Here is an 18,687-nt window from a genome sequence, read left to right on the forward strand (position 1 = left end):
TAACGTCTGCGATATGCTGCTGAAATGGAACGAAATCGACCCATTTTTGAAGGATGTTCCAAACAGAGGCCAAGACGGGATTGACGGCCAGGAAGGTTTTGCTGTGTGTTTGGTGGGATTGGAAGGGAATCATCCATTATGAGCTGCTCCTATATGGCCAGACGCTTAATTCTACCATCTTCAGCGAACAACTGCACCGCTTGAAGCAGGCGATCGACCAGAAACGTCCAGAATTGGCCAACAGGAAAGTTGTAGTGTTCCACCAGGACAACGCTAGACCACACACTTCGTTGATGACTCGTTAGAAGCTACGGGAGCTCGGATGGAAGGTTTTATCGCAACCACTATAGCCCAGACAAGGCCAAGTAATTACCACCAAAGAGGATTGTGAAAAATGGCTTTCCGAGTTTTTCGCAAATAAGGAGGGGGCTTCTATGAGGGGTGTATTATGAAGTTGCCGTCTAGATGGAAACAGATTATCGAACGAAACGGCACATATTTGAACTAAATCCGATCACTGTAACACTTTTTATAAAGCATTGAATAAAGAGCAAAGGAAATAAATGGCATTGAATATAATTTCTCCCGTCAAAAACTGCATTGACATTAAACCTCAGAATAATCTTCAGTTTATGACCATTATAAGATTATCGTATTCCTAATTCGGAGTCTTCAAAGTAAATATTCAATTTTATTTTGCCTTTTACCATTTTTCTAGGAGATCATTTATACAATTTCCATGACGACAGCGACATTAAACATTTCTAGATTTTATTCTGTTTTTAGTAATGAAATATAAAAATAGTAAAGGCATGACGCGTTTGAATGAAAGAACGCCTTTCCTCACTTAGTCAGAAAAATGTAGGCAATTTGATTTTATTACACGCATACATACCGGAATAAATAATTGCAATCGCTTATGGGTTAGCCGATGGCAATTTTTGTTTTATTGCCTTTACTTTTTCTGTGTCACTTCACCGGTAACACATGAAACACAAGAATAGCGGGCGCAAAATTGCCAATTCGACATACGACTTTACGTCGATGCTCATTGTACACGCTCAAACTCAATGCATCAAATACAGGGTGGCGTACGAATCGTAAATCAAAAACAAACCGTAAAATATTTTTTTCACTTCCACTTACTTCTTTTATTTATTTGGCATGTTAAATTTTTATAAAAATTAATGCTTGGGATACCGAAAAAGGGGTTTAGATAGTGCAGCGGTACCGTTAGCAGACGGTCATTACAACGGATAATTCAAGATGACTTAAACCTTTTTCCGTACAAGTTTCAAATAACTCACTAATTGCTGTTCGCCTGGAATTTTGCCAACAATTATTGAAAGGTCAAAGGGGCAATTACTTGATAAATTGCGTGCTTATGTCTGATGAGGCCCATTTCGATCTAAACTGACTCTCTCAGTTTTATAATTCGTTCCTGTCCATATATTCGTCATTTGCGATGGAATACCTTGATAGCATTACTTATGCAACGTTTTGTTTCGATATTAGTGCTTTATTTATATATAATGAAGTGAAATAATCAGTTAAAACTAAAAATTTTACTGTAATTACGATGCCATGGTAATGTACAACTATTTGGATGATGTTGAGCAAGCAGTTGCTGAGATAAGAGATTTCGCTTAGAAACGGGGCGACGACAAGGCCACTGTCCAATTTTTACACCATGCAGCTACTTCGTGCCGTGCTTCTATGGATTTCTTCAACTAGTTAACCCACTTTAAGTAGTTTTAGACATAACCGTTATTTGATTTGTGAGCATTGTAATCATCTCATAACATTTTCACACTCGATGAGAAGGTGTTACAAAGATATATATTATTTGATATACATATCTGGAGTATTTCGTGAATACGTACTATTCAAATATGAAATATAAGAGTCATATTTGTATAGTATTTACCTAATTACTGTTTTGTTTCTCAAATTGTAGTTTAGTTCAAGCACTTTATAGGTGCTAAGGAATACAAAGTTTTTTCAAGATATCTTAATTTTTACTCAAGTTATCATTTCTACGGACAGACGGACGGACAGAAGACATTTTAGCTCTTCATGATATTTTATATACAAGTATATATAACTTTAGCGAACAAAATTACTATGATCTGTGGCAATATGTTAAAACATTTTTGTAAAACATCCAACTTTTTTGGGATGCAAAGCTTCGTTACTATGGCAACATTTGAAACTCAAAGTGGCACGAGTTTGTGTATACTGTTGTTCTACTTTGTTTCCACAGTATTCACCTTAGTGCATGGAGAGAAAATATTAAATCATTTTTGGACACTTTCTGCAATATACTCGTAAAAAGTTAGTTGGCAGGGAAAGTAAAATGGAAATATTTCCCTTCATTAATCATAAGGGTCCGGTCCATAATCTTTATTACCCGTCTTAGTATGAAAATTAATTTCTGTTTGTGTTTTTACGGACACATTCTAAACAACTCCAACTGTAATAAAAGGTAATAAAAACGCCTGAAATTACCTGTCTCTCCGAATTTCCCGCCATTTCAATTGTTAAGTCTACATTGTCGCCAAACTTTGCTCCAGTATAAGACAATTATTAAGGTATGCTTTTGTTAGCATTTCTACTCCTGCAACTAACTGCCTCCAAACTAAGTGAATGAGTGTGTGCTAATGAAGATGTTATATGTGCGTGCATATGCAAAATGAGCCCATTGAAGTACACTTTCCTGCGGAGAATATGCACAGGGCTGCGCGTATTATTCGTACTTTGAGGCTACTTTCTTTTGCTGTTAACATGCTCACGAATCTTAGTTTGTACAGTTTGTGTGCTTTCAACATAGTAGTATGAACAGTTGTTTTTTCTCTATGCACGACTTACTGGTTTTTACTGTGACTGTGTGACAGGTCAGCGGAGAACAACGATGATTAAATACTACATTCAAGTGATTATCATATTATTTTTATATACTTGCAACATGTTGCTACAGAGTATAATTGTTTTGTTCATCTAATGGTTGTTTGTATCATTATATTATAAGTATATTATAAAATTTTAAGGATGACAAGCGGAGTTAAACTTCAGTGACTGTCTTTCTGTCCGCCCGTCAGTGTGTCCGTGCAAACGATAACTTAAGAATAAATTGAGATATCTTAATGAACTTGGTAAACATATTCCCTGATAAAACAGTAAGGACGAGTTTGTAGAGGGGTTAATCGGACCACTGCCGCGCCCACAAAACGCCATTACTCGAAAACATATAAAAAGCTATAACTAAATATAATATTTGTACATTAAGATACAATACTGTAGCTTGGCCCAGGGAAATTGCAATAACATAAATTTTGAAAAAAATGGGCGTGGCCTCGCCCTCTAATACGTTTAATGTACATATTTCCTAAACCATTACAGCTATAATAGCCCAATTGGAATAAACCTTAAAAGAAGCCCTACTGACAGTATGAAAATAAAAGAAATCGGATGATAATCCCATATAACGGTTTGTTAAAAGTACTAAAATCGCGATAAATCATTAACAAATAACCAGTTACATTAATTTTAAACCCAGAATGATACAAAAGTGTTTTATAAGAGCCGGCATCAAAATTGGACGATGGGCGTAGCATGGCCCTATTTAGGGGAAATAAATCCAATATAGTATAAAAATTGTAAGAATAGCTGATCAAGCCCCTACATATCCGATTTTAGCCGAAAATATCAAATAATCAGTCTGTGAGATTTCTTACTGAAATTCGAGAAATTGTTCGTTTGATAATAATTAATTAATTTAATAATAATTTTATGTCAAAAAGAGTTGAATCTGGTCAATACTTCCCTTGGCCCCATACACCCAAAATAAATTTTCGAACTTCCAGTTATCTTCATACATACTAAGCTATCGGCGATGTATCTAATTTGTATCTAAAATAGATAAAAACCGGGTGGAAACTTGCTCTAGACCCCTAAGGCTAACAAAACTTATGCATTTCCCCGTCTTTGATCCTGGCAAGTTCCAAGATTATGAAATATTGAAATGAAATTATAAATATTCGTTTTTTATAGGTTTAGTACTTATCGGACCGTAAGAAGAAATCTTTTAAACTAAATTTATATAATATAATACAATAACAAATATAAAAAAATCTTGAATAATAAAAAGCATTATATACTCATGAAAAACGCTAACTGTGATTGCGGCGAAGCTAAAAGCCTTTTAGAAAAACAAAGCAAGAAGTTGATTTTTATCCATTTGTGTGTACTGCAGCTATATGCTAAAGCATATCGATCTGAATGATTTGTCCGAAGATTGTACCGTTGCCTTGAACAATAATAATAAAAAAAGCATTTTGGAAGATATCTTTTAAAATGAAATGAATTCTTGGTGAGCAAAAAATGTGTGCAAAATTTCAAAGCACTATCTCAAAAACTGGGAGACTAGCTAAATCGACTCAACTCGTCACGCTGATATTTATAGGGCCTCTGACTTTTCTTCTTGATTACAAACTTCTCGGCGGGTTTACAAAATCTTTGACGTGACAATCATTCGCTGTTTTGTATAGTGTTAATGTAATAAGATTCCCTAACAAACTCGATTTTGGATTCAAATGATTGGCCAGAATTTGAGATGAAACCTTATTGCATGGCGCGCATTAATATAGTATACTGTTATGATATTATGAACATTTGATTAGAAGCACGTGCCACCACTTTGGAAAGCTGAGTTTGATCTTAAGAGTGGTTTTCAATCATCTGTAGTTATGTTTTAAAAAGCTTTTTAATGAGTTTGTGTAGAAGCGAATTACTGCACATTAAACTGATAAACTTGTAAAAGTTTCAGTAAAATTTAATTACTGATAACTCGTTTGAAACACATATATCATTGTTTAAATGTAGCGTGTCAATTAATGTTAACTAGAAATCGAATCTGTAAATGAAGACAATGAACTTAACTTTAACATGTGTACTGCTAGCAAACCCTAGGCTTTAGCAAGTTGTTGCCAGTGTTATGGGTGCAAAAAGCTTTCCGCTTCAGTAACGATCAACACGACGTGAATCTGATTACACTCGCCTCTTTGTACATGCATACATACATAGGTACATAATTATTCGAATATATGTACATATAATCACTGATAACCATAATTTACTTTACAAAATGAAAGACATTATGTGAAAGAGCCGCTAATAAGCCGCAAAGGACCACGACAAAAAGTGAAAATTAAAACTAAAAATTAAATAAAGTAAGCAGTTACCAAAACCTGGTGAAGCAGTACAAACACCTGTCATACTTAAAAACAAAGCTCACCATACTTAGGCCAGCGCTTGTTTAACTGTAGAGGAAAGTACGTTAATCATTGTTCCACCAGTTTCTGGCTTGTACACTGTGGGATTTGCTACGTTGTTGAATGTTTGACCTTTGTCGTGCCCTAGTGGACGCCACCGTACAATTGAAAGCAACTAAAAAAGGCTGTGAAAGTGAAAATAGCTTTGAAGACACACTTTATATAAATATATGCCTCTCTCTTAGCTCATATAATATTATATGATACAAAAATATTGTATATTTTGTCTTTTCTTAACGCACTGGCAACATGTTGTATAGGATAAGCATCTTTGGTCTAACAATGAAATAACGTTTGAATGAAAATGAAACTTTAGTAACCACCCTTTTCAATACCGGCTCGATAGTATATAATTGAACAGAACGGGACAGAGTTGCCATAACATTTATCAATCAAACATTTCTGATCAGAAATTCAAAAAAACCTCGAGATCAATGAATTAAGAACATGGAATAAATTATAGTAAGTTTGGTTCACCCAACGGTTGTTAGTAACATCATTCCTATTATATAATATGTAAAATAACATGGTCATTGAAATATCACATTTGTTATCGTCAAACAATATACTTACTTTTTTCTGATATAAAGTCACCCACACTATCAAATAAGATCACAACGGGTATATGGGGAAAGCTCAATATCGACAATTTTTAGATGAGACATTATAAGTAATATTATAGCTTGCTTTTATTTCGATATATACATACATTGATGTAATTTTTTCTATTGTAAAATGGAAGGATCTAATGAAAAATAGTATCATAATGAGGTGGAGATTTTAAGTAAGACATCATAGATTATGTGGATCGGAGATGAGTTCTGTCTCGGAGCAATATTCAAACATTGTTCCTCATTCCATAGGAAAGGATGTTGTCGAGCCAGCAGGATTTCAGATTCTGGGGCAAGTTGGGGTCGACAGACTCAATCTGAAATTCGAGCCCGATATAGTCATCCATATCTTTGTTAAACACACTCCAGGGGATCTTTACGTCATAGTGTTTGTACAGCGGTTGGTTTACCAAATAACGCCACCAGGCCTTAACCCTTTCATGTCATAATTAAACTGGGCCTATTTAAAAATATTTTGAGTATATGGGGATACTATTTGAGCCTTGAATATGAAACGATATCAATTTCAAACCTGTATCTCTTCTGATTTTTGAGTTATAAGATGTTGCTTATAAGCAACATTGAGCCATGGTAGTATACAATCAAACACATACAAATATTGATAGTTTTCATTTTTTTGTATTACTTTTCATACATTTTATATGTGATATGAGACAAAACAGTTTTTCTGTGGGTTACAGCATAAGTGCACCTTACATTTTGAGCATTTAGATTTTGGAATACCAGTCTGGCATAATCTACACCTTCCTTTTCCTCCCCATTCAATCCAATGACCGGTTTGATCAAGGCGAATCGACTTTGGGGGTTCACTTATGTATGATCGCTTTGACGACGAAGAGCTCATTGAAATTTCTGACACGTTAGATGGTACCGGCGACGCTGGTGAAGATGAACCTGGTTCCATTCTTTCAGGTATTTCCGATGGACGACCTCTTTTACATGGGTTTATTGACGTAATATTAGACGCGTGAAGAAGCTGGTTTGCTATGGATAATTGAAAATCCAGCAATGTCATATATTTCGTTCGTGTGACTTGATTTTTTAGGTCTCGTCTATACAGCAACCAGCTATTGACTACCACTGTGCTGATGCACCAGTAAACTATGCGCATATACCATTTCTTAGAACGGTGGTTGATTTTATATAAGTCTAACAACATGTCAGTCAAGTCTACACCTCCCATGTGCTTGTTATAACATTCAACAACAGCCGGTCTAGGTACATCTAACTATGTATGTACTTTTTTTGTTTACGACACCAGCGTCTGCATTGTGAAACCGGATTTTCAGCTATATAATTTGACAAAAGTTGCACACCTTTGTTATCGTACCAGCGACAGGCAGCTAAATTATGTACAGCTTCATACTTGAAGTCGTATGATCCCCGACCTTTTTTCAAGAGGTCATTTTCATTCATAAGGCTACAGTTTTTAATCCGATTGCCTCGTATTGTTGCTGCTGCTAAAATACCTCGTTCTTTGAGTGCAATCATCAGGCTTATGGAAGAAAACCAATTATCGAAAAATAACTTATAATTTTTGTCTCTAGGCACAACTAGCCAAATACAACACAATATCTGACGAAATACCCAATCCAAAAGATGGACATGTTCCATCTCCAACATAGAGAGCAAAATCGTATACGATGCCTGAAACTCCAGCTCTTGTAAACATTTTAAAACCCCATTTATTGGGTTTCATGGGTAAGTATTGCTTTAGACTGTGACGTTCCTTAAATTTTATCATCTGTTCATCTATGCTCTGATGTTCTTCCTGCTGTAATTTGTTGCATTTCTCCTTCAGTTTGGCCAATAATGGACGTATTTTATATAGCTTGTCGTAATCGGGTGATCCTGGTTGCGGCTGCTATCATTTAGGTGAGAGGCTCCTTTGATTTTCTCAAACCGTGTTCTGGATAAAGAATCCGCAACAGCTGATAATTTGAGGTTTGGCGTCCAAGCCATTCACATATTTGGAACTTGTATCACGCCCAAATAAAGAAGTACGCCAATAAATCGTCTGATTTCGAAAGGTGCACAATGAAGCTCTACGCCATTCGTTTGCATAGAATAAAGATTTGTTTCGGTACAAATCTTCGTTATGATCTCATCATCGAAGAAACCATTGAAGTAGTTTATAGGATCTTTGACTTCTTGTAGGCATGCTGACCTCCATCTCAAACTATCCAGGTTTACTTTCTCATACGTTTCACTGACAATTTTTTCTGTGAGCACTTCTTTTTCAACTTCATCAGCATTTCCACCGCCTTCAATGATTTCATTTAACAAATTCATTTCCACGTTTTCTCCCTTTTTTTCCCCTCTTCAATTGTTTCTTCAATAATTCTCTCCAAATTCTCTTCCTCTTCTTCTTCTTCATTCTCATCTTCAGAATTATTCCAGTCAAAATTGATAATTTTATTTATTTCTGATTCTGTAAGACCTCTGTATATCTAAAAGAATTTAAAAGAAAAAAAAAATGTTACTTTGGACAAATGTTGCTTATAAGCAACATTGTGTTTAAAAAAATTCCTGGAATCACAATATTACACACAATTTTGTTCTGTAAATTTTATTTCATTTTCTTACTTGTTATTTATAAAATAAACCACTTTGTATAAAGAAATGGCAGTCAGTTTACTTTTTATTTAACTTTTTCAAAGCTTATTTTTGTCACTTTCTTTTTCACAAGCTTTTACGCAACTTTAGCTAGTTATCAAATGAACACCTGTTAAGCTATCGTCATGAAACTTCGCAAACTAGTGCTCACAGATATCCGTTAGAGACGAAAATAAACAAATTGTAAAAATATTGATATTTCGAGAAGTTATCGACAGAAATATGCAATGTTGCCTATAAGCAACAAATGACATGAAAGGGTTAATAACTAATCTACATACGAAACCTCTCAAGTAATTCGATTTATGAATAAGTTTCTTTTTTATGTTGACATTAAAAGCAAAATCGTCGTCTATCCGCCTCGGTAATTGCTGCATTGATTACCTGGCCACTATACCATAGTTACCTTCGTAGCGTAATCGACGAATTTACATAAATGGTAACCGGAGGATAATGAAAACCGTTTGAGCGCGCAGCGTTGGGATTTTATTGGCATCTATCGATTTACTACAGGTACTGCATAAGCGAAATTCCGTCACATTTTCATCGGGTAATTTTTTTGAAGGAAAGAAATGTTGCGATGTTTCTCTTTCGAACCAAAGTCGATCACAAACGCTGCAAAATAAACCAAACGGATTGGCTTCAAATACCGTTTTGAAGCGTTTATCCGCTGAACGCCAATGATTTTGCATTGCTTTACTTCTACTGATATTGACATCTCTCAGTTCCGTGGCAGATTCAATAGATATGTATATCGTCTGTTCATTCGTTACGTCCATAAGTATAGGTATTCCAGTGGTAGAGGTACTCGCGAGGTCGGCGGCAGCAGCTTTGCGACGTTCCCGAAACCGTCTCGCTCGCTCGGCGCCGGACATTGGGGTACCTATGCGTGGCCCATAGCCCCCTCTTTGTAACGATAGCCGTAATTTATATTTCCAGCTGGCTCTTGCACGAGCTGAGGCCGACATTGCAAAAGTTTATATATTTATTATCACTTTCAGGTTATTTTAAATATAAATACTGTCCAAATTACACTTATTTTTGTATAAATCAAGCGGTTTAAATAAACCTGACAAACACACGAAAGAATGACCGCGCTCTAAAGTCGGAGTGACGAGTAACACTGAATAGAAACAAGCGAGAGCGCACAGTTAACGCAATTTGACTCCCCCGCCGCCCCGCTCGACTCCGCCACGAACTCAATGTCAGAACAACGGGCTGACTATATAAGCGAAATTCACACCACATTTTTGTTTCTAAGACTAATAGTTTTTTTAATTATTAAGGTACGATGATATAGACCTTTTCGTTACGGTCCACTTTTTAAACTTGGTACTCGTATGTTACGGCGCGATTTTAAAGACGTTTCACGTCAAAAATACTCACGTTTTAATAAACTATTAACTAAAGAATCAAAAGAAAAACTTGAATCACAAAGCAATATTACGGCGGCAAATATCCCTTTACTTCGCAAAGACTACTAATTGATATTTTCGGTAATTTCGCACTTACTAACTGCCATTTAAACAAAAAAGAACAAAATAGAACATTTTTGAAAATGTATGTGATCAAATAGTTGGCATGTAAAATCTGGAATATATTGATGAAACTAGATATGTGGGTATAATTAACAAATCACATTCTTAGGTTTGGTACTTAAAGTGGATAAAATCCTTTCATATGTTCGCTAGACCCCACTACCCAAATATATTGATTTCTACCAAAACGCTTGTTTTAAAATATTTCGCAAATCTTGGTGACTGCTACTGCAGACTTAGACTAAGCTCATCTCTTGGCTCAATCAGTTGATAACTTGGCTTCAAAAGGTACAAATAATTTCATACGAAATATTTTTCTTTTATAAAAAAACGCGTCAGATATCCAAAATGACTCACATACCTGCAATGCATAGAAATTGCGAGAGTATCTATTGTTTTGAGAAACTAAATTACTGCACATGTAGACTACTACTTACGTACTTGTACTTTTCATCAATGTCAACTCTTTGGTTGTCAGCAAGCAGACGCAGTCAATGTTGATCAAATCCAGTTGCTGCAGATTTGCCTTAAATCAAAAAACTGGTGTAGAGAGCCAATCTAAAAGAAAAACAAACAGATAAACAGTTGATGTAAACAAAGCCACGACCACAATCTTAAATGGATTTTGTGGAGTACCTACAAAATTGATGTCGTCTGTATACGATGACAACTAACGTATTAGTGTCAAAGATTGCCAAATGGGTTTAACCCTCAGCACAAATGCAGGAATGTGGGAGCATACATAGAAGTCAAATGAGTTTTGCAAATTGTTGCATGAATAATACGAACTTAGAAAATTGTATGGGCAAGCAGAATGAAATAAATAGCGGGAATTGACCAATAATGAAAGTGACAGGAAGTGAAATGAACCTAGAGCGCAAACAAACCAAAATATTTACACAAAGCCAAACACTTTTCGAGTTGTTTGCCAAATTTATAGTTTAAAAGTTTCTTAGCAACATTGTTGCAGACAAAAGTTGCTTAGCACATGCTACACCAATGTTGCTTTTGACTAAGAAGTAGCTTCGCAACAAAAACATCAACTAAGCGGCAAGTCAGTGGTGGCCGTGGCCGCAATGAAAATGCAAAGAAATGTGAAAATCAAAAGAAAAGCAGCAAGTAATTTCTTTGCTGGCTTTTAATGCGAATAAAAGAGGTGTCTATAAAAGAATAGAGCGCGCCTTACCGTGGCATCAGTGTGTTTTGAAGACTGCCAGAAGCCGCTTCAGTCGGTTAATCAGTTACAAAAGGTAACAACAAAAGTGCCTAACGTTACATGAAGTGTAGTCAAACGCGACCAAAAGCCAATAGCCGTTTTGGTTGAATTGCGGTGCGATTGTGTATGCGTGTGCATGATAAGCAAGGATACTGAAGAAAAGTGTAAAAAAGAGTGGTTGAAACACACAAAATAGTGAAGACACACTTAAAATCGTGCAAAACAAAATAATAAAATACCAAAAAATTAAAAGAATAATCAATCCAGTGCCCAAAATGTTGTTTAAAAAGACTTTTTTACCTGCGAAACTAAAATATCGCGCCATCTGCTGGAATTACGTGTTCGCGCTATGCATTTGCCATCTTTGGCATACTTGCAACGCCGGCACAGAAAATCTCACCAACCTTCCTTACACACAACAAGGATCAGCAGCAGCACTATCAGTTGTGTCTGCAAGTAAATCTTCTGTAGCCGCATCCACATCAACCTTATCAGCTCCTTCTGTCGCGCCCGGGAGTAACACAAATGCCGGCACGCGCACCGTTCTACGCATCTACGACGAGTGCAGTCACTCAATTGGCGGTTTCGTGCCATGCCTGAAAAAGAAGGCGATTTCCTTTATCGACCGCATATCGCACATTGACGCGATCACCGTGGCGGAAGGCATTAAATTGGTGCGTTTGCCGAATAGTGCTGTAGCCGAAACACCGCTACCACTTCAACCGCTCTATAGCGAGAACGAGTTGGAGCCATCCTTATCGCGCTCCAGCGAGGATCGCGACACAAAACTGACAAATATGCTTATTGAAAGATTGAGCTATTTCTTCAACGGACATACACTGCAAGTGAATTTTCCAAAATTGACAGCTGAAGAAATAGGGCGTGGTCTTGAAGAAGGTAAGTGCATCAACGAAAAGTCTGGATGCTCTTTCTAATGAAATGTGCTCCTACTAAAAAAAATTATATTCTTTGGTTAAGAGTAAGCAAAACAAAATAGAAATTTTCCAAAATAACAGTTTCCCAACCACAAAGAATATCCGATGGATTAAGCCACCGTAAATTAAGTGTTCTGAAGATTTCAGTCAACATTGTTTTATATTCTACATATACATATGTAAGAAATAGTTTACTAAACTGCGTTTTAAGCCATCGGCACATGAAACCATAGGATCTTTAAATTTAAGTATACAATGTTTCATGTGAAAAGCAACGGACCAAATAATTATCGGATTTCTTTGTCGTGCCTATTAACTTTCTCAATAAATGAGTCCTTTTTTCCTTTTTAAGAAAAGTACAGCAAAATGGTAATCACACTAATTATAATATATATATTCCTCATGAAACCTCAATTTAAGGGATGATTTTCCTGAATTTCATTCTGCACAACATTATTGATCAAAACATAATTGAATATAAGTCACTAATGGTCATACATAATATTAATTTAGATTAAATATGGACTCCAAATTTTTGCTCCTGTGCCTACATCCACCATTTATTTCAACCTTTAGATTGTATATGAATCTTCTAATTGTATGAGAAGTTATGCATTCCAATTCAATTACTCATTACTCAACACAAATTTTCCACACTTCAGCGGTTTGTATGCCCATTTTCACAACAACAGAGAGCATACGAGTAGGAGCTAGAACGGTGAATTTTCGAGTATTCTATTACACTCCCATCTTAATTAGTCATCGGGTAGCATCAGCCACAAAACCAACTCGAGCACACAAACTTTATATGAATAATAAAATAGGTTACGACGTCTACACAATTTTCGCAAGACCTTTCTTAGCTACACTGAAAACAATATTGCTCATTTAAGTATATAACGTACTGTGATTCCTTTCTGGAGTAAATTTTATACTGCTCGTAGGTGCAATAAGCGATCAATAATTGAATGACTATTTGTTATATACTTATTATAAAATTGAAGGTTATGGAGAAAATTGTATTTGTATTTTGAAATCTTTACCTGTAAGAGATTTTAATACCTCACTTTTCGCAATCTGTTATAATTAACATATTGACATATTTTTCCGGTACCAACTGTTACGCCTTTGAACTACAATTTCTCCCTGAATTTATAAAATAAATTTTTTATTATTCTTAGGTCTTTTAACCATTTATTGAAAAGTCGTTTTCATATTTGCTGTTTAAAAATAGTGATACCCCAATCAGATGGCAATTCTTATTTTCGAGTTTTCCAAGAAACTATAAACTAATACTTTACTGTGTTTATGAAATACTTTTTTGAAGTTTTAGACTTTTAATGGGGACCGCAACAACCCCGTAAACTACACTTCGAAATACGAGAATTTATATCCCGACATGGGTAATCCATTAGTAGTCTATGCCAAATCTACAATTTTTTCTGATAAGTAGAACATCCTTAAAGCATCAACCTTGTAGAATCCTCCACCAAAAATAACACATTAAAACTCTCCGTAAAAGATTTAAGCATTAGTTAAGTCTTCCGGCATTAAATTGGAAATAATATTTTATCAGTGTCTTTAATCAATGCCGTTTAACTAAATTGCATTAGTTTACAAATTTTTAACCGTTAAATTACCAAAAGCTATGTTTCGGTTCGTTATAACTTATGTATATATGAATCCTCCAATTATAAAATCGCCACAAACTAAACAAACCGGTATGTATTTCATACAAGTTTTTGGACATTTAGATAAGAAAACCTTATTTAAATGAAAAAAAAAATAAATTTCTAAATAAAAGCTGAACCATTATATAAGTTTATTCATCGAGGAATCAATTACAGAAATATAAGTTTGCGGTTACATTAAACGGCATGGCATCCATTGAAAGGACGTGGACGTGAAAACTATACTATTTCATAAGTTTTTGATAAAGTGACATCTTCTTCACAGAAGAAATAAAATTTACTTTTATAGAATGCTGTGCCTTTTGTCTATGCTCTTTCAAAATATTGTCAAAATATTGTGAAACTCCTGCAGGACTCCAAGCAGCAAATAAACTCGCTTTGCGTGACAGTTCATACTGGAACAACGAAAAAAATTACAACTTTTGCTTGGAAAGGCGTAAAAAGATGAAACTTGCACATCATTTTGCTTGGGTTTGCGTCCAAAACTTTTTATGTGAACGTTGTCATACAAAATCGTACATCTACCAAACAAATGTCTGACGCAAAGCGAAGCAATGTACTGACCAGAAAACTTTGTCAGCAACAACTCTCCACATGGATCACTCAGCTTTTCTAAACGTGTAGTACAGTACAGACAAAAAAAATTCTGCAATCCTAATATTTACTGAATACATAATAATCGCCTTCATAATGCCAGAGTTTATAGTTACTAATTCGACTCATAACAATCAATGCAGTTCTCTTTCATGTTTATTTGATATTTTTACCGTGTATCGCATGCATGTTTAGCATTTTTGCTCTGCAAGAATGTGCCATTTTCACAAGCAGCTGTAAAATATGAGTGTAGTTCATATTATGAGATAATTAGATTCATACCTATCGCACATAATTATCGAATCGCAAGGCGGGTGAGTAAATATGGAATAAGATGACGCGACTAAACTCCATTACCTTTTATTTATTCAGACTTACTTAGATATTTACATTATGTACAATAACTTTAAACAATGGTGTGTATTTGCCGTTGTACGAATATATTCTTTTTTGGATTATGCTTTGATCCACTTTTAAGGTCAACGGAAATAGTTGGCAAATAACTTTCACATTAATTGTGGGTGAAATCTACTTCATTAATTTTTAGAAACAAGCTTTAGGTGACGTAGCCGGTTTTCCTTTTAATCCAAAATATTGTATATTATGGGTGGAATTCAAAAAGCTTGTAACTCACACGTGTAGGTATATGTTATATCTACACGACCAAATCAATTTAAGATTTCCACCCGCGAACTTAAAGTTTAGGGCCTTAAATCCCATTTTCGCCTTTGATTTTTTAAATTTTAATACCCCCCAGCAATGTTTTGATTAATGGCACAAATTTGTACTTATATTATTTAGGGGTTTCACATAGTCTCATAAAGTTATAAGTTATAACGATCCGAAAACATAGCGTTCAGAGTTGTCTTTGCGTAAAGTTTTTTTAGTAAGCAATCCGACAACAAATTTTTTAAACTAGTATACAAATTTATGATTTTATGATTTTACGATGCTTTATGACACGTTGTGAGTGCCCCAATTATTACATTATTATAGATAATATTATATACCTAAACTATTAGGTAACAGAGGAGACCGTACAAATATATTATTTCATTAAAGATAAAAAATATTTTTTACGGTTTCGCCTCCTTGGCAAACCATATCGAATTGTATTAGGGCGACATATCTTCCGTACAAAAATTATTTTCATGAAATTCCTCATTCGATCAGAACCGAAGTCAGCTTCGTTTCCCTTTTATTTTTTTTTAAATTCCTTTCAAATTAATTTTATACAATGTATACTAATAATAATAGAATTCTTTTCTTATCTGTTTCCCATTTTGTATTATGAATAAGGCTGTAAATTTCTTAAACTTGTTATCCTGGTAACTAAGTTAGGTATCACCTCCATAGCTTATCTTCTTATCGGATAAAAACCATAATATTAAAACTTAATATGTTTTTTCATGTCTTATTAATTTATAAATATGGCTTTATTGTCATAGTGATAATGTTTCTAACTTTGGTTACATCTCTTGCCGAAACCTATGAAACAGTTATCTACTCTTTAGCTCAATATGCATTGAGACTTGTATGATTCTAATTTATAAAACAACCTGGGTCTGGAAATGTTATGTTTTAAAATAATAATTCAAAGTCATTTGGCTGAGGAAAGTTATTCTAAAGTCGTTAGTCGTAAAAAATATGAAGTGTTTCACAAACCCATATTGTTTTTATACAATTCAGAGAGTTTTTAATCTCTATAATGCTCTGTAATTAAAGCTAGAAGAATTACATAAGATTCTAAAATTGTTACCTGAATTTTGAAAATTTATACAAAATTCTTAGTAATTGTTGCCTTCAGTTTACCAGTATAAATTCGTCAAATACCGAAAGCGCCATGTACTGTATCAGTTTGGTTCTAAGTATAAAATATGTTTGCACAAAAACACGGTAGAATTTACAGAAATTTAAATTAACTTTTATATTTGACAGTGAGTAGACTCATTCATAGTAAAACTTGTTTAAGTTGCCTTATATTTTCCTTACTGATCAAGGCCATAATTTTTTACTGCACTGCAAACATGGCAATCAAAATAAGAAAAGTTAGAGGCAAAATGGTGTACAGTCCCACACCCAAATGTCAAACTTCAGAAAATATTAGAAAATTTATGGTCGCTGACAAATGATGATGAATACGAGTGAAATCCTGCGCATTCATGTTATGCCCGATGAGTCCCATTCAGAGTCATATCTCCTAATTGGAAGAGTGGTCAGCGGCAGCAAGTGAATTAAAAAATGAGCATAAATGTGAATTGATGACTTAAAATAGCAATTTAAATGTTATGATAACCCATTAGCTATGCTTTTTCTTTTTACAATTCCTCAAAAATAGCAGTTAGTTATCCGCTGTTGGGTAAACGAGTTGCCAGGTGCCTATGCGTACGTCAAAAGCAATTAATCAATGAAATCAAACAGTATAGAGACAGGCTATGTTACTAATGGTTGTCTTAGAAATTTTTTTCTTGTACATTTTTCGCAACTGATAGCATACTAATAGCTAATATCTTGATAGCGACTGCCAAATTATGCAGACTCTCACTTTCCAAATTTAATTTCCCCAGGATAATAGAGTATTATTTCCTAAAATTTGTCTTTTCTTTTTTCTTCCTCATACAGGTCGTGGTAAAATGAAGAAAATGATGAGCATGATGATGATGGGCATGGCCATGAAAATGATCGGTATGCTGCCGGTTGCAATGGGTATGCTTTACATGATGGCCGGAAAGGCGCTGATTGTCTCCAAGATTGCCCTATTGTTGGCGGGCATGATGGGTATAAAGAAACTAATGTCCGGGCGAGGCGGCGGCAATGGTGGCGGTAATGGTTGGTCGTCCGGTGGCGGCGGTGGTGGCGGCTGGTCTTCCGGCGGTGGCGGTGGTTATGATCGACGTTCACTAAATGAGGCGCACGAATTGGCTTATCGTGGTTATACTCACAGACAGCCATCTGGTGTGTATTCGAAGCAGAAGTTAGTACAACAACAAAACTTTCAACAACCACAACAGCAGGAGCAGCACCAGCAACAGCAAAAACAGCAGCAACAACCGTTATCGCTGCAACAGCAGCAGCAGCAAGTACAAAAGTCATAAACAGTAGCCAGCAGAAGTAGTAGTGGTGGAAGTGATGAAGAGTTATCGACACCAATAAGAATAACCAATAACTGTAATACAATCGAAGTGCAATAATATAATGCAAGAATATACATACATACATATACATATGTATCTATTATAAACACTGAAAGGCATGAAAATTGATGCATTCACTCATCATTCATCATCTCATAGATGATGTGTAGCTTCTGAACACAAATCATCAGCCGCCAAATTGGCAACAAAGATAGCTACACATTTGTTGTGCAGCATTTTGTAATTAGAATTTCTACTACTGTTTCGTATCTTCAGCTCTTTCAACATATTCTCTTTCCAATCCTCTTCTAGCTTCAGTGAGACATTGGCGCCTTTCCACATTTCACGCTGTTTCTATAAGTTCGCCAACTGCAGAGTCAATGTTTCTTCTAGTAAATATTTTCCATAATAATTTTTGTTGTTGTTTGCTATAATATAAACTACAGTTATTAGTATGGATTCATTGCAACGAACTGCAATCAAGTCAGCGCTTTTCTTTAATGAACTACAGTATATTTTTTCTTCTTCTTCTTCTACTATCTCTATTAGCTGTGAACTTTGGTGAACTCGCTATTTTACTTTTCCTCTTTACCACTCAATTGCGCTTACTCTATGTAGCTCTTTGTTACAGTTATTTTTCAATTACCGGTAGTGTTTTAGTTTCTATTATTCTAGGTGTACTTCCTTATTCGCAAACACACAGAAACGACCATACGCATGCGTACATGTGCGTTAACTCTAAATTCCTCATTTCCTAGCACATTGACATGCCATTTTTCATTAATTTCACATACAATATGGGACACCAATCGAATTCTTAAGTGAAAATTCATTGCAAATGAAACACCATTACTTGTTTTCCTTTTTAATTACATTCATTAATTTTCCTTTGCTAACTTATTTATTTATTAATATTTGTAGTTTTTAAGCCTTAACATTTGTTTAAGTTTTTCTAGTGCTATGCATTCAGAAAATAAAATTATAAAAAACACACAAAACCA

General features: G+C 35.0%; 1 protein-coding gene and 1 long non-coding RNA gene across 2 annotated transcripts; one reads left to right on the forward strand and one right to left on the reverse strand.

The window, feature by feature from the left end:
* Nucleotides 1-6,564: 6,564 nt before the first annotated feature.
* Nucleotides 6,565-8,840, reverse strand: LOC125776198 (uncharacterized). The gene is made up of 2 exons (XR_007421489.1): nt 8,549-8,840; nt 6,565-8,412 (listed from the first exon to the last, which is right to left on the reverse strand). It is a non-coding gene; the product is annotated as an uncharacterized LOC125776198 (long non-coding RNA).
* Nucleotides 8,841-11,310: 2,470 nt separating this feature from the next.
* LOC105221926 (uncharacterized) lies at nt 11,311-18,687 on the forward strand. Its single transcript, XM_011199072.4, has 2 exons — nt 11,311-12,229; nt 17,175-18,687. Exons 1-2 carry the CDS (start codon nt 11,608-11,610, stop codon nt 17,645-17,647), a joined length of 1,095 nt encoding a protein of 364 aa, XP_011197374.2. The 5' UTR covers nt 11,311-11,607; the 3' UTR covers nt 17,648-18,687.

The sequence above is a fragment of the Bactrocera dorsalis genome, chromosome 2, assembly GCF_023373825.1.
Source record: "Bactrocera dorsalis isolate Fly_Bdor chromosome 2, ASM2337382v1, whole genome shotgun sequence".
NCBI lineage: Eukaryota > Metazoa > Arthropoda > Insecta > Diptera > Tephritidae > Bactrocera > Bactrocera dorsalis.

Coding starts and splice junctions, on each gene's coding strand:
- LOC105221926 (XM_011199072.4), top strand. CDS start 11,608: ATGTTGTTTAAAAAGACTTTTTTACCTGCGAAACTAAAATATCGCGCC. Junction 12,230..17,174: donor AGGGCGTGGTCTTGAAGAAG/GTAAGTGCATCA, acceptor TTCCTCATACAG/GTCGTGGTAAAATGAAGAAA.